This window comes from Lagopus leucura, unplaced genomic scaffold (assembly GCF_019238085.1).
Source record: "Lagopus leucura isolate 7727_CA_CO unplaced genomic scaffold, USGS_WTPT01 Super-Scaffold_100019, whole genome shotgun sequence".
Taxonomy (NCBI): Eukaryota; Metazoa; Chordata; class Aves; order Galliformes; family Phasianidae; genus Lagopus; species Lagopus leucura.
Window position 1 is genome coordinate 9031584 of NW_024962273.1, and position 16647 is coordinate 9048230.

General features: G+C 44.4%; 1 protein-coding gene across 8 annotated transcripts in view; it reads right to left on the reverse strand.

Annotated features, from left to right (window-relative positions):
• KALRN (kalirin RhoGEF kinase) overlaps positions 1 to 16647 on the reverse strand; it is a 450273-nt gene that overhangs the window by 69770 nt on the left and 363856 nt on the right. For 7 of the 8 annotated variants that reach the window (XM_042877581.1, XM_042877573.1, XM_042877576.1 and 4 more), the window contains 2 exons: positions 15645 to 15674; positions 13913 to 14159 (listed from right to left, as the gene is read on the reverse strand). In XM_042877581.1, coding sequence (XP_042733515.1) covers positions 13913 to 14159; positions 15645 to 15674 — 277 coding nt within the window. The remainder of the gene's footprint in view (positions 1 to 13912; positions 14160 to 15644; positions 15675 to 16647) is intronic. The other variant, XM_042877574.1, reaches the window with a different exon arrangement.

Genomic DNA, 16647 nt, shown 5'->3' on the forward strand with positions numbered 1-16647 from the left:
TCAGCCCATCGTGGTCTGCTTTCCAAGAGAAACAGGAGCCTCACCCACTTGAGCATGACAAAGGTGAGTTGTTTCAGCAACTACAGACTACTAGTAACAGCAGTATTCCTGATATGCCTGCTTCAACTTGCCTGAGGTTGTTCTGTTTAGATGCTGGAAACCACAGCTAATTTTCTCTTTAAATGGCATTTCTCCTTCCTTGAAGAAAGCTTTTAGTTTGTTTGTTTATGTTTTTTGTTTTCTTTCTTTTTTTTTTCTGGTAGAAGACTATTCAGTCTATTGTCCTGTGATGTTTTGCAGTGAGCTAAAAACTTTGTTTATCACCTCCAGTATCCAACACAATTATGGTTCAAGGCAAACAAAAAGAAAAATTAAAAAACTAGCACACACCATTTACTAGTTTGAAAAGAACCTTTCTCTGTTTGGCCAGTCTGAAGGAATTGGATTGGAATTAAAATAAAATTCAATGTCAATATTGTAGAAGCCTTTATTTACTTGGGCCAAATTATTGCATTAAGTGTATTTTCCTCTTTCCTCTGCTCTAGCATAGAAAGGGAATGTAGAAGAATTCTTACCAGGCAATGTTTAGGATGGCAGGACTTTTGGTTCACAATACCAGATCTAAGACAAGCATAAAATAATCCATAAAGCTGTTATTAGAACTTACGGAGGGCACAAATAACAAGGATACAGCTAACAGGCAGCATGCAGGGAGAAGAATTAAAAAAGCAAGTTTAAAGCTATTTTTTATCAGGTTTTATGGATTGACTGGCTAGAAAACAACTTTTCTGTTTATTTCAGTGTAGAGTACCCTCTGCCCACAGAAAAACAATGACTGTGTTTCTAGGATGCTAGCTGTCTTGCAGGTAGGATTTCTGCTGATGTCCTGTGCAGAAATGCTGCTCTGGGGGATGTCAATGAGTGAGTGTCAGTCCAGCACCAAATACTTAGAAATCCCCCTTCCTCTTGGTAACATCAGACATTACTGAAAGTGAACTTGTACACATTGGCGTTTCCAGTCACTCACTGCAAGAAGGAGAAACCTGCTGTCTTTCTGCAAGAGGGACAAGTACATGATGTCTTGGAGCACTTTTTAATTCCTACATTTAGCTGACTTCTGGGTATGTAACAGCTCCACATTACATGAGCACTCTGAATCTGAGCACCAGTCGCCCTGCCAAAACCCATTGTTGCCTTTTCTGTCTCTCCCAGGTGCTGTGCCTTATCCTGTGCCAATAGAAATGTTTGTGCAGCCTCACAGTGAATCTGAGCTGCAAAAGGATCCAGGTTAAAATTAACCTAAGATGGAGCTTAAAAAAAAAAGAAAAAAAAGAAAAAAAAAAAAAAAGCTAACTTTAACCCAGATCAGTTTCTTGATCTGCCTTGGTTCTCCGGCTGTTATGAGGAGGAATTTACTGCAAGAGCCTCAGGGTACATGACGGATGCATCACCTGTGCTATCTCTTAGTTTCACTGCTCCCACTCACCACAGCAGATGCTGACTGCTCGGGAAGGAATGGTGTACATGTCTGATGCTCCAAGAGATTCAGTCTCCCTATGTGAGACAAAATAAGTGCTTTTGCTCAGAGGGTTAACTTTCACTCAGCAGGGAGGAGCACCAGCCCTCAGTGCTGCTGATCTCAGGCCCATCTCTGGTGTGCCTGCATGTCCCTTCACATGTTTTATGATGGTTGATGAGCGTGCACTTTTGCAACTTTGCATGCAGAAAGACACTTCTTCGCATATAAGGAAAGGCTATAGCAGATTGAACAGTGTGTAGCTCCCAGGTGAAGTCAATGTGCAAAGCAGTTCTCCTGTGGTGCAGCAGCATGTCTGCGTGGCACAACTATAGCAGATTTGTCTGAGCAGATGTGCGATGGCCATGAAGACCACTGGGCTGAAAAGAGTGCCCTTCCCCTGCCATCTAAGCTTTTTCACAGGTTAGATTGGCCTTCCTCAGCAGCAAGAGCACTTTGATTCCTTCACACTGCATGAAACTTAATTTGTATTTTGCAGTCAGTGGAAGGAAAAATGTTCTTATTTCACTGAGTAAGAGTCCTGCAGAGTTAATAAATTCTTCAGTGCTTTTCTGAAGAATGACATTTGGCTCTTAAAGCTGGATTCTGTTCTCTGATACCTAAATGCAATTCCCAATAATTTTCCAAGAAAACTGGGTATATATTCCTTGGCAAAATGCAACTGTTAACTTAAAAATATGAAGATATGTGACATCTGCAGAAAAACTAAAGAGCTGAGTACAGTCTAGAAGGAGTATAAGACTTAAAATATCTAAAAATATTTTTTAAAATTATCTATAGGAAAGAAATATCTTGAGTTGAAAGATTTCAGTCTTCCTCCCTAATCTAGAAAATAGAATAATGCCTTTGAAATATAAACATTGGGTTCTATTATCTAACTTTTGATCTCTTTGGCTTGCAAAAGCAAAGGGCAACAAAAATGTTTAATTTAGCATCAGACAGCTAAATGCTCTTGGTGAGAAATGTGGAGCACCAAGCCCACTTCATGAATAGGAGAGTCAACAGCAAATATTGGTTAGAAATTGTGTTGCTGAAGAGATAGAATCAAGGCTGCTTTTTTTAATGGGCAGGTCTTGGATAGACTGTTACTACTGTTTCTGCTTGCACACCTTCAGAGGGGCTAGAGGCTATCCCAATCTTTATTGCAGTGTGCAAGCAATTATCACAAATGGACTTTGCCTGCCTTAAAGAAAAGAAAAATGCCATTCTGGAGTTAAAGCGAAGCAGAATTTGCAAGAGGAGGTAATATCTTCTACTAGACCAATTAATATGAATGGAAAAATTACACTTGCACTTAAATAACCTTCTGGCATTGACTATTAGATCCATCACAGTGACAATAATATTAACTCTACTTTCTAGAATTTGGGATTAATCTGAACTAAGCAAATCTGACACGAGTTTGGGATTTTCTTGCAAAATGTGTGACCTGGAAATAAATGCTCTGACAAAAATGCTTGTGTAAATGACAGGAGAGTCAGGCTTCTTGTGTCAGTATCAATATATCAAATCTGTGCTGAAGCAGATATACAGAAACATAATTTCAATTACTCAAAAAACATTATTTAATATGCATGTGCTTTGGATTTCAGTTTGCCTAGCTCTGTCTCAGACTAGTAAGGGAAAAGGGATTTTTAGCAGAGCTAGTTTATTTCAAAACACACTTGTAAAATATTTGTTTAAGATTAGCAGCTGAAGGATCAGCCCAGCAGTGTGCAGGCCTTGCAAGTGTAAATACTGCATTGGGGAATAATCCCTTTAACTGTCTGGAAGCTGAAAGAATCAGAAAGCAATACTTTTGGGAAGTCTGAAATGAGATTTGCTCTCATCTTTAGTAACTGCATCACTGCAATTCTCAATAGGCTCAGCCTCTGTGTTGATGCTACAGAAGTCACATCTACACTCTTATGTTGAGTAAGCATGAACCCAGAACCAGCAGTCTTTTTTTTTTTTCCCTCCTGCTTAAATTTTAAACAGTTCAGGGCAAGAGACCAGGGAGTAGTTTACAGCACACTCAGCAAGGCAGAGGAGGGACATAATAATGAATGGTGGCTCACTGAAGCTGGTTACGCAGCAAAAAGTTGAGGCAAACAACCCAGATCCCACTCTTCCCCTGCAGCCCCAGATGGATTACAGTCCAACGCCCCTCTGTGAATCTGCTAAATTTAGTCTGGCCCCAGAGGAAACACAAGACACAAGCCATCCACATGCTCCCGTCGCTCTTGCAGCAGAGGCAGCCGATGACCTTCCTGTTGTCTCTCTGGGCCAAGCGCTCCAGAACAACTCCCCCCTTCCCACTGCTCTGCATGGATCTCAAGACACACGACCAAATGCAGAGGAAACAGACTCTGCCTGAGGACCTATATTTATACCCTTCCTGTGGGCTGCTTGTTTTTCACTAGTGGGGCAGCGACGAGGAGGTATTATGGCTGCTGGCTTCAGGCAAACAGAAACCTCATGTTGCAAACCGAACTCTACTCCACCCACTTGCTCGGGTGGCTGCAATGAGCTCAAGCACCACAGCTCAAAGAAACAGAAGGCATCTATAAGGTCTCTGGGCAGCTCGTAAAAAGAAACAGACACCAATTTCAGACCACTCTCAATAGGTGTCTCCTCTGTATTTAACTGTATAATACCCAATCTGACCTCGTTTCCTGAACCTCAGTGGCACACAGCAGGAGCCTGGGTCCTTTCTCAGTACAACTACTGCTCAGGCTCAATCACAGCTTCTCATGGAGTCCCTTTCAAAGGCCCCTCTCTCTGCACTGACCCTGCTCTAGTAAGAGAAGGCAGAGCACAGATGTTTTATGAAAGGACACATGCTGGGATCACACAGAAAACTGGGGAATGGGCAGGACAAGCCTTTCCACACTTAGGGTCCTTCTGATGGGAGATTCCTCCGTTTTTCCCCAGGCAATTTGGATGCTGCACAGCCCAGATTACTCCCTGGAAGTGGTCCTGCTTAATGAGCCAAAAGTATAGTATTTACTTAGTAGAACTATATTTGCCCTTTGTGATGTCACAACAGCTGGGACATCAATATATGAATAACAAAAATTAAAGATTGCCTTTCCAGCACATCTTTGAAGACAAGGTGGGAAAACGGGACCAGTGCAGTCTCACCTGTCCATGTACACACTGTCGAACTATTCCCAGGTTGTTCCCTCTCAGATGGATCGTGTGCCAGGAGAAGGCTGTGCAACCCCCCCACACCTTCAAACCTCATCTAAGAATCCAGGTCACCCAGTACATTTGTGATCATGCAGCCAGGGAAGGAGCTTTGTGCGTGGTCCAGCCCTTGGAAAGACAGCTGGGAAGCCAGGCAGGAGAGCAAGAAGGCCATGGAGAATTTCTGACCCCAGTCATCCCCAGAGACTGCGGAAATGCAGTGCTGAGTCTGGGAGGGACTCACAAGAGCTGCTTTCCCTCTCTCCCTTCTCTACAGCTCCAGCTCATGATGGGAAGGCCCAGGGTGCTCAGCCTTCTGAGCATTCCATCTTAGACTGGCCAAGCCACTATATAACACAAATGCTGAAATAAGTAACCATACCCCCTTCCAAAAACTGCTTCGCCAAAAAGCCAACAGACATATCTACAGGAAACAAATGGCTCTTCATCCTGAGAAGGAAAATATTTGCTTTTGGACATACCCATCTCATCAGCAGCACTCAACACAGTGCTGACAGGAGCTGCATGGCAGCAATAGACCATGGCCATCTCCATGGCAGCAATAGACCATGGCCATCTCCATGGCAGCAATACCATGGCCATCTCCGATGCAGCGATATACCATGGCCACCTCCTCCAGCAGAGAGAAGCGCTTAACCCTCTGAAACAGGAGCGTTTCTATCTTCCTACAGATCCACATAGAGTTCAGTTCCTGCACTTTTGCTGATGCTTTCTCTACTTTCCCTGCCAGCTTTTCTTGGTTTTCAGTTGGCTGACTAATTTGACTCTAAAAGCAGAATGATTTCTTATCCTGATAGGCAGCAATTCTACCCCATACTCAGAGTCTAGGATGTTGGTGCCAGTATGTTAATGAAGAGGTACAAGTGATCGATATATTACCTGCTACCAGGAAACCCAATTTTCTGAAAGCCTCCTAGCCAAATTAAGCACAGGTCCCAGAGGTGCTGTAAGCTACGCATTAGAGCACTGAGCACAAGTTGCACAATAATAAAGCTGTCACAGATCACAGAATCACAGAATCACAGAATCACCCGGGTTGGAAGGGACTCCAAGGATCATGTAGTTCCAACCCCCCTGCCTAGCAGGGCCACCAAACATAGACATTCAGATCAGGTTGCCCAGGACCCCGTCCAACCTGGCCTTAAACACGTCCAAGGACGGGGCATCCACAACCTCCCTGGGCAGCCCGTTCCAGGGCCTAACCACTCTCCTAGTAAAGAACTTCCCCCTAACATCCAACCTAAATCTTCCCTCCTTCAACTTAAAACCATTTCCCCTAGTCCTGCTGTTATCAGCCCTTTTGAAGAGTTTACTCCCCTCCTGGGTGTAGGTTCCCTTCAGGTATTGATAGGCTGCAATGAGGTCACCCCGCAGCCTTCTCTTCTCCAGGCTGAACAAGCCCAACTCCCTCAGCCTGTCCTCATAGGGGAGGTGCTCCAGCCCCCTGATCATCTTAGTTGCCCTCCTCTGGACCCTTTCCAAAATCTCAATGTCTTTCTTGTACTGAGGGCTCCACACCTGGACACAGTACTCCAGATGGGGCCTCACAAGAGCCGAGTAGAGAGGGACAATCACCTCCCTGTCCCTGCTGGCCACCCCTCTCCTGATGGAGCCCAGGATCCCATTTGCCTTTCGAGCTGCCAGAGCGCACTGCTGGCTCATATTCAGTCTCTCGTCCATCAGGACCCCCAGGTCCTTCTCTGCCGAGCTGCTCTCAAAGACCGCTCCTCCCAGCCTGTACAGGTGCCTGGGGTTCTTCCGGCCCAAATGCAAAACCTTGCACTTTGCCGTGTTGAACCTCATCAGGTTCACCTGAGCCCAGCCCTCCAGCCTGTCGAGGTCCCTCTGAATGGCATCCCTTCCTTCCACCGTATCAACCGCACCACTCAGCTTGGTGTCGTCAGCAAACTTGCTGAGGGTGCACTCAATTCCCTCATCGATGTCATTAATAAAGATGTTAAAGAGCACCGGTCTCAAGACAGACCCTTGGGGGACACCACTTGTTACTGGCCTCCACCTGGACATAGAGCCATTGACCACCACCCTCTGTCTGCGGCCTTTCAACCAATTGCTTATCCATCGGGTCGTCCACCCATCAAATCCACTTCCCTCCAATTTGGAGATGAGGATGTGGTGGGGGACCATGTCAAAGGCCTTGCTCAGGTCCAGGTAAATGACATCGGTCGCCTTCCCTTCGTCCACCAATGCCGTCACTCCATCATAGAAGGCCACAAGATTAGTTAGGCATGACCTTCCTTTGGTGAAGCCGTGCTGGCTGTCTCGGATCACATGCTCTCCTGTCAGATCACTGCCAGACAGGAGTGCCAGCTCAGGTGCCCTGACCTTTTTGCAGTATCAGCTACTGAATTGTGTCCAGTTTAATGTTGTACTCTGCCTGTTTGCTGTACTCCCTGAGCTGCTCTTGGTACACGCACAATGAGGGTGACCTGTGACAGGGATGGATGAAAGAGCAGGAAAAGCAGATGGATGAGTCCCATATTCATAATATCTCATCCCATAAGCAGAATCAGGCCCAAGACACACTGATGTGTCCAAACATCTAACCTTTCTGATAGGATTTTTGTGACTTAGAAGGTGTGAATTATAGCTCTGTCTGTATCACTGCTGAATTTCCCCCCAGTTTCTCTGCCAGACCAAGTATTGAATTCTTTGACATTCCAGATGAGCTCAGCTGACTGCAGCATTTTAAATCCCAGCTCCATTTTTTCCTTTCTCAGTGCAAAATACATCACAGCCACCGTACACTGAAACTTGGGGTTAAGCTGACTAGGGATTAGGTGGATAAAGTTTTACCCCCTGTCAGAAAGGGAAGCAAAGGCAAAATAAACAAGAAAATTTGCAGGCCTTCTCTCTTTTAAACAAACACTCCTGTGTTTAAAATAATAAAAATTCTCTGGAAAAAAGCAAAGCAACTTCCTCCAAAATAGCCTTTCCTGTTTTATCATAGCATTTGTCTAAATTGTACTTCTCCAAAAAAAAAAAAAAAAAAAAAAAAAGAGTTCCAGGTAGAGTGCTGGAGGACTTTGGCTTTGATTAGATAACAGAGCAGCTGAAGCAATAAGTGCAATTGACTTCACTGGTACCTGATATGCTCTAAACAAATCAACATAGTTGAAGCTTAGCTTTAAATATCTAGCAATGCCATATTAAAAAAAAAAAAAAAAAGTAAAGAAATGAAGACACCATGTCACTCAAACACACTCACACACCATCAGATCATGGCTCCAACAGCCTGAATATGACCTGCCTCCATGGCTTGCAGTTGCTGAGACTCCCTGTGGAGTTGTATATGGTGTACTAATATACAGGTAAAAATTCTGGCAGAACTACAGTCATAGCAATATGAATGTTCCTATTCACTCATTCTCTCAAACTTCTCTTGGTCTACCTCTTAAAAGCAACAAAACCCACATTTCATCACCCACATTGCAGTGGTAGTTAAATACTTGCTCATTTTTTATTATTTTGGAGCTAGAATAATGGAATTATAGAATCGTAGAATCACCAAGGTTGGAAAAAATCTCCAAGACCATCCAGTCCAACCTTCCACCTATCACCAATATTTCCCCACTAAACCACATCCCTCAGTACAACATCTAAACATTTCTTGAACACCTTCAGGGTTGGTGACTCCACCACCTCCCTGGGCAGCCCATTCCAGTGCCCGATCACTCTTTCGAAGAAGTTTTTCCTAATGTCCAACCTGAACCTTTTCTGGTAGAACTGGAGGCTGTTCCCTCCAGTCCTATCATTAGTTATATAGGAAAAGAAGCCGACCTCACCACAATCTCCATTCAAGCAGTTGTAGAGAGCTATAAGGTGTCCCCTGAGCCTTCTCTTCTCCTGACTAAATAATCCTAGTTCCCTCAGCGGCTCCTCATAAGGCTTGTGCTCCAGACCCCTCACAAGCTGGATAATGGAGTCCAGGAGAAAGTGTTAAGAATGGATACTTTATAGGCATCTGACTTCTTCCATGGGATGACTATGAGGTAGGAGAAAGTACGGAATCCAAGGATCAAAAGATAATAGTAGATATGGGAATGAGCTTTCACCAACATTTCCAGCAGCTGAGCAGCCATTGCCCACTAAGGGAGAAAGGAGCAAATTTGGGAGAAGAAGCTGTAAACACGCATGAAAGTGAAGCCAAACAGCCATTCTTCTTGGAAACAAGTGGAAGACATAGGAAAGAAAAAAAAACAAGCACAAAACATAAAGGCAACCTGACTGAAATAGCAAAGCAGTCTGGAGTACTCCCATCCTTCTATTTCCATTCCTTTCACAACTGCACGGAGTCACACTCATCTCTGTCTTAGAAGTATTATTTTTTCCAGGTATATTGTGGTAGAGCAGTAGTTCGAAGCTGGGTCCTGGCAGCATGTGGTGCTGGCCCATAGAGGGCTGCTGTGTTACACCATGCTGATTAGCTGACTGATTTCCAGTGGTTCTACCATAAATGAAAAGGAGTGAAAATGCAGTAAGAGCTCTCTTGGTGGGATTGTTCTACATAAACCGTGTCCTGAACTTGTAAGCAAGAATACCACGTGGCATCAAAAGCCAACAGGTGAGGTTCATGTGACCTCTCCTGAACGACTATACAGTGAAATTGTGACTGTGAACATCCCTGGTGGAACAGTACTAGCAACAGAGGCAAGAATCTGTTTTTTTTTTTTTTTTTTTATTATTTAAATATTGCATATTTATATTGACACTGGGAACCTGAAGATTGCTTGTTTAATGAAAACCCCGGTTTACATGCCAGTTAAATCAACTACTAACTAATAAAATGTTTCCTTTAGTTTGAAGCCTTACAAACAGTTTAATCAACTGCTCTTAATTAAGGCTTTCAAAAGCAAAACCAATTTCTCAGCCACAACAACAACTGAAGGTTTAACGTAGTGCACTAAAACTTCTGTGTCCTCACACAGCGCTCCCAAGAAATTAGGAATCATTACTATAGAATATGTTTTGCAACAAAGATTGTTTAAAACACAAGAGAAAAAGTGCACGAGCCAATGCAGATCACAATTTAATACTCCACAGGAACAGGGACATAATAAACTCAGCCCAGGCTCTTTTTCCCCACTAAAATTCAAGATGTTCCTAAAAACCAAGACATGGGAAGAAACGATTATGTTTTTTTCCTATGTAGTTATTTTTCTGAGGTCAGGGTCTGGAGAAAAGAGACTTACAACCTCAACAAGAGCCACATTAGCCTCACTGGCTCTGCATGCTAATCTATTTATTCATCTGCTCTTTCCCACAAGGAATGGTCACAGAAATGCAGGTTTCAGGTTAACTTCATTTTCATCAATGCTATTCTTCTCACAGGACTTTATTCATCCTTCCTCTGCTTCTTTCTTTTACAGCCCAGCCTGCAATCACCCCCACCAGCCGCAGGCTCTCTCTGGCCATGGAATCATATGGGCTCTCTAAATGTAGAGCCTGTCCCCTGAGCAGCACCCAAGCCACTGTCCCTCCTGCCCAAAGTCTAATGGTATCACAGCTGATGCACTCAGGCCAACAGGATCTAGCTGGGAAGTTGCTCACCTCACAAGACACCTTGTGAGGCCTGTGTTCCTATTTGCTGTTGCAAGGACTCATCACTGCCACCAAAGCCCCACTGTTAAGTGGCCATCTGCCTGTGCAGCATCTTAAAATATGTTCTTCACCTCCTCCAGAGAGATGGACCAGACACAAGCATCCCACAGGCAGGATCTAGTTTGGGGCCCTGAGTGGGGTCCCTTCTAATATCATCAGCCTAAACCTAGTCCCATAAAGCCCTACTGTTTTAATACCTTCTTTTTTTCTTTGGTGATGGGAATTGTTTAAAATTTCTGTAAGAACTAGCCTTTGAATTACACTGGGACTTTGATTTTACAGCAAAAATGCTGAGCGAGTGGACAAGAGCTCTAAGATCAAGGTTTCATCTAAAGGTTTCATAGGCCAAGTACAAATATGGAATCACTCAGTTGAAGGTAGTAGGTTGATACCAGGAACATGCCAGTGTGCTTAATGAATATTGACTAGGTCATTAGGTTGCTTTCCATCCATGCAGATTTCTCTCTTAATTTGAAATTTATAGTTTAATACCCTAGAGCTCAATTATAGAGTAAAAGAGACAGGAATAAAAGTCACAGTTTTCCTGTAATTAGCCCCATGAGACAGTTCGAACAGAGCTTCATTCCTAGTGCCACAGGTCTTTCTTTTTCCTTACAAGGGAATGCCAGTAATGAAAAAAATACATATAAATTTTCAAATACAGTAACAGAGCCTGCAGAACAGTTCTTTTTATTCAGTCATCCATAAAATATTTATGTAAGGTGAATCCCAGAAACCTGTTTGCCCTTTTACAGAGGGTAATTGCAAACACTGTCAGATCACTGGAAAGCAAGAACAGGCAGGGCTCTATGGGGCTCTGAGCTGTAAAGTCATGAAAAAACTAAGTGTGTATCCTCTACAGGAACACAGCCAGAAGTAGGACAGAAGGCTGGGAGACTGATCCTTGACATCTCTGCACTTTGACTGAACAACTGCATGAGAAATCTGCAAAAATACTTCATTGTGAAACATAGGAAGTGTTCTATTTGGGGTTTGTTCTCTTGCATTTGCACCAACTTTTTTCTTTTGTAATATTTTATGTAACTATTTTTAAAGAAATAGTGTAAAAAAATAAATAAATAGGAAGAGAACCAGAGCACACGTTCAGAAGTGAACTTTGATTTTGTATTTCCAGTGGCTTTCATGGATAACATTCTGTTCAGGTGTTGATGGTTCAGGTGCTTCTTTTCTCTTTCATTTTAGGGGTGGTAGGTACCTTCGTTTAGTCTATGTTCACAAGTCTGTTTTATGTTTATAGTTCACAGTAATTTATTTAGGACAAAACAGCAGTTTATCATTTTGCACCAAGAAGATGCAACTATTTTAAAATATTTGTCAAAACTCCGTATGCTTACATCAAAGCTGGCAAATTTTACCATTTACGTTTTAAGTACAGATATTTTCTACTCTCATAGCTGCAGTGTTTTTAAAGCAAAGAATTGTATGCCTTGGTAGCTGCAAGCAAAATCCAACATATTCCACAGCTGTATATCTTTATGTATTTGAAACAGATGTCAGAAGACATCTTGGAGTTCACATAAGATGCGTCAGCCTTTGCCCTGCATTGTAGAGAGAGGCCACACATTTTGGAAATTTAGAGGGGGTTTCATAAGGAAGGGTTCATAATCCAAACCATGCTGAAAGATACTGGAAACAGAGATGGACACAAGTCTTAATAGCCACGTATGATGCTAATCCTTGCAGCACCTCATGAGACTGGCAGGCTCCAGAGGCTAGTGCATTTCCCCCTTTACACTTACTCCCCTTTCTTTATTTCAAGCATCTGTTTATTCAGTTTAAACAATTTCCTGTTCTCCTTATGGAGGGACAGCTGATTAGACCGAGAAGAACCTATTTGCTGTACTCCAGCCAAAACTGTGAGCTGGACAGTTATTTTTATAATTTCTAGCGGCACTTCTGGAGATCGCATTAGCGCTGAAGCTCCCCAGTCCAGGTTTGGTATGTGCAGGAAGAAAATGGAGGCTTCAGGGCAAGGAGATGGGAGGAAGTAAAGGCCATGAACGCATGGCTGGACCAGCCCCAGACTGACTGCACCTGCCAGGAAGAGCATGCAGGCCAGCTCAGCCAAGCTAGTGGGATGACGTGCCCTGCAGCCTGGCTGTGCTGTGCTCAGGCAGCCCAATGCCCACACCACCCTGTCTCCATCCTCTTCGGGACCGCCAGCTTCCCTGTGCACTGTGCCATGTGGCCCTTCACAGTGTCCTTCAGTGTCCTAATGCCATGGCCCGCACCCAGCAGACATGTTCCTCTGCTTCCTGTGAGTCATGCCACGCTGGGCTCTGCCTGCTCTGCCAGACTGAATTTCGGCTTTACCCGTTTACTCACGGCTGTAATCCACAGGGAGGTGTGGCTGCGGTTTCCAGAGCTCTGCATGGCCTTTGGAGAAGGCAGTGGCCAGGACAGACTCCAGGTGTGGCAGGTCTGCGTGACATGGACATGCTGGAGTTTGCACCTCAGGCAGTGGGGACAGTCTGCATTTCCCTCATGTGCTTTTTAAGGCAAAATGACTCTAGGCCCTTTACAGTGCCCTGTTTGTTCCCTGCTCCCTGCCTGCAGGGAACTGAGAGCACGATTTCAGTGCTTTTTCTCAAAACAATCAAAACCACCAAGCTTAACTTATCCAAACGAAGAAGGATCAAGTTCTACTTCCCCTAACGCAGAGGGAAAAAAATAAACAACTTTATAAAGGCAGATGAGGCTGCACGTTTGAGCCAGGGAGCGGGATGTTAGGAGCCATTCCCCTTGCCCTAATTGTGACAGGAACACAGCCCTAAAGGGACATGCTTTGCCCACCCTGAATGGAGCAGGTCCCACTCCAGCAATAGGGGGCACCTCCTGCATCTGGCTGCACAGATGCGATGCATGAAACACACAACACTCAGACCATGACACCAACTGAATAGGCCACAGACATCATCAGAGACAAACAATTTTTCACCACTCAGTGCAGGTGTTTGTAGGAAAGTGCAGGTCATTTCCATGCAAACTGACGTCAAGGCCCAGCCTCTCAGGGTGATGCATGTTTTGTCACACTCTGATTGCAACACCTTCTTTGCCTCTTGTACCAGTACACTCACATCTCCAGTTCACCTGTCAACCTGGCGGCTTGTTTGCAATCATAGGTGGACAGTGGGGATATAGTAAAAGACCATGCATTAATATGCACTGTGGAATTCATAAAATAACATGTTCACAACTTAGGGCATGCTGTGTGTATACACAGCGTTCTTTTCCCTCCTCGTTGGCTTTTTTTTCCCCTCCATCTCAACTTTTAGGCACTGAAAGCAATCCTTGCGTCTTATTTTTATCCTGCAGCTCAACACAGTAACAACTGCCACACAGCAAAGGATACAGACATACAAACATTGATTCATGAGATGGAGCTGGGCTGGTGCTGTGCTGACTCACAGAGACCCAGTAACAAAACTCACTGATGACTACACAGTCCTTTGCCCACATCGACTGCCAAAGCAGCCCAAGCAGCTTACATGATACAAAAGGGGAAATCCAAAACAATCCGAAAACACCTGTCAGGCTGTTGCCTACCTTTTCCTGAAGGGAAGAAGCAATCCATCTCCACGCTGCTACGGGAATGGGAAATGCAGAGAGCGCTGCTGGGGACCAGACCTTCCTGCGGTGGGCTCCGCTCCGTGGTCCGCACCAAACACCAGCCCGGCCTTTCACTCGGCCTCTCCAGCAGCTCCACCGTCTGCCCCACCTGAATGCTCAGCTCGCTGCTGTGGCCCGCCGTGAAGTCCTGGAGCACCACGGTTAGTTCACACCCTCCAGACAACTGCCCAGGTTCAAGGGAAAAAAAAAAAAAAAAGAGTAGGAATAGGAGTTAGGGCAGAATGAAAGCAATCATCTTTGCATCATATTTACACTGGCAAAGGCAGGCTTTGTGCTCCTTAGAAGCCAAGTTAATCATTTCTTTTGCCAAAGTTCAACAAGTTGTGACCCTTGTTTCCTTTCCTTCTTACTCATTCTGTTGGGCTTGAGTAAGAAATCAAAGCTACCCACCCCGTGGCCTCTTGAATGCCACAATTTTCTAGCTGGGGGTGCCCATCACAAACCTTGCTTAGTTTCTGGGGTTCCTTTCTAGTCTGGCACTAGCCCAGCCAACAGCTTTGGCACTATGCCTCATGGCAGAACAAATCCAGCTCCCTCTTACAGCACAAGCCAGATAGATACATTCCCACATGCCGCCACGCAGTGAGGATACAGCTGCTACATTTTGCAAGACAAAAAACATTGCCCTCTTCTTCCCAAACTTGTTCTAAGGTCCTTTTGGGAGATTAGGGAATCCTGATGGGGCAGATCAGAATAGCTCCTCCCACGCTGTCTGATGGAAAACAGAGGTGTAAATATATAAACGTAGAGTGACTGATTATATGCTGACTTCCAGGATTTGTATCTAAGAATAAATGTATCGTTTTACATCCGTACTGAGTGCTGGCAACCTGCTGCTTTCCTTCAGTCTCACACCCTGTGATATGCAAGGAACAATACTGGTCTCTGTTTAACCTTGATCTCTATATAACCCAAGACTGGATAGAAGCGTTTGTGTATACAGCAGAACAAAGCAGAAAAAGTGACTGCACAGGCAGCATAGCTAACAAAGCTTGTTTTCTTACAGATTTGGATCTCAGGGTTGGATTTGCAGGTGTCTAAACAGGTGTGAGCACAAATCTGGATTGCTTTCTACCTGCCCATCATTAGGGGCCCTTGTCTAGGTCCATCTCCACATGCTGCCTGCTTCCTGGAACATGCAGGATCCTTTGAGCTCCTTATTCCAGTATAAAATTTGATTGAATTAGCTCACTGATTCGAAAGGTATTGAGCAGCAACCAAGCTGATTCAAAATCCTGTAATATCACAAACCTCACTGTCCTGGGATACAAAGCTAAGGACAGGCGCATTATAAAATGTTTTTAAATAAACCACTTGCAAATCCAACTGAGCTGAGAGAAATGTTGTACAATGCCTAATATCTATGTGAACTCAGTGAGAAGTGGGATCTACTCATCAGCTGGAATGGGTGAGCCCCTTAGGCGTGCAAACCCATTTCTACAGACATCACTGTAGAGCTGTGCAACCTCAAAATCCCTTTCTGTGGGCCAGGCAGTCTCAAATGCACACTCCCATGGTAACAGCACTCTTCCCACTCAATGGCATTGTGGTTTGTGTGTCTCATGAGGCAGGCATGAAAGAAATCCCATTCACAGTTCCAATATATACAATTACAGAAAGGGGTCAGTGGACAAGGACTGGTTCTCACCTGTCCTGTGTCTCTGCCGTAGACGAAATGCTAGATTGGGGGAAGAAGAAGGAAATAATTCTCTGAAAGATTATTTGTAAATAGATAGAAAAAAATCAACCAAACCAAACAAATCATGGCAGCTGTTGGAGGCCATTCAGACAGCGTGCTACCACTAATCCTTGCAGAAAGAGCTCAGTGAGCTGATGGAACATACAAGAGATCAATTTGGCACACTCTGACATGCTTTCCTTGTAACACACAGCTATTGGAAGAATAAGATATTGCTATAATATTTGCTAAGGTTTCTTTGCTATGGGATAATTTGAGAATTACAATTTTTCTTTCTGATTCAATATGGGACCCGATTTGGTAGGTATATTTAAGATACAAGAAAAATCCAAGAGACAAACTGAAAGCACTGCTGTGCCCTGCACTGAAGTGCCACTAGGTGTCCGTGTTTGCCATAACACCGCAAACTCTAGCTGCAAGGAATTCACTCTGCTTGGCTTCAGGCAGGGGCTCGCTAGGTGCGGTATGCTGAGCTGGGCAAGCAGCAGCAGGCTCAGATAGGAGCCCTCCATCCATCGCTTCCAACCGCAAGGGCAGAGAATGCGCTGAAGCGGTCAAAATCTTTTATTCAGATGGTCAGGTTGATTTTTGAAAAATAAATCATAAGGGAGAGCTGGAGCCCACCACAAACCTGGGGGCCTTTGCCAGCCCCTCCCCAAATAGCTGAACACCTGTGACAGTGGATGACTCAGTGAGGGTGGCACCTGTAAGCAGTACCCCCAGAGGAGCAGGTGTGCTCCATGACCTGCAGGTGCCATGTAGCCCTGAGCTCCTGGTTCTCCCTATCTCATTAAAAATAGCTATTTAACATGGTGAGAACTGGAAGTCATCAGCCCCCCTCTAGCAGCCTGTGGCCAGCTCACTGCTGAAACAGTAATGATGTATGTAAAATGATTTATTTGTAGGAAAAGACGTTAACTTCAGCATGAGGGATTATGCAGGGACCCTTTAC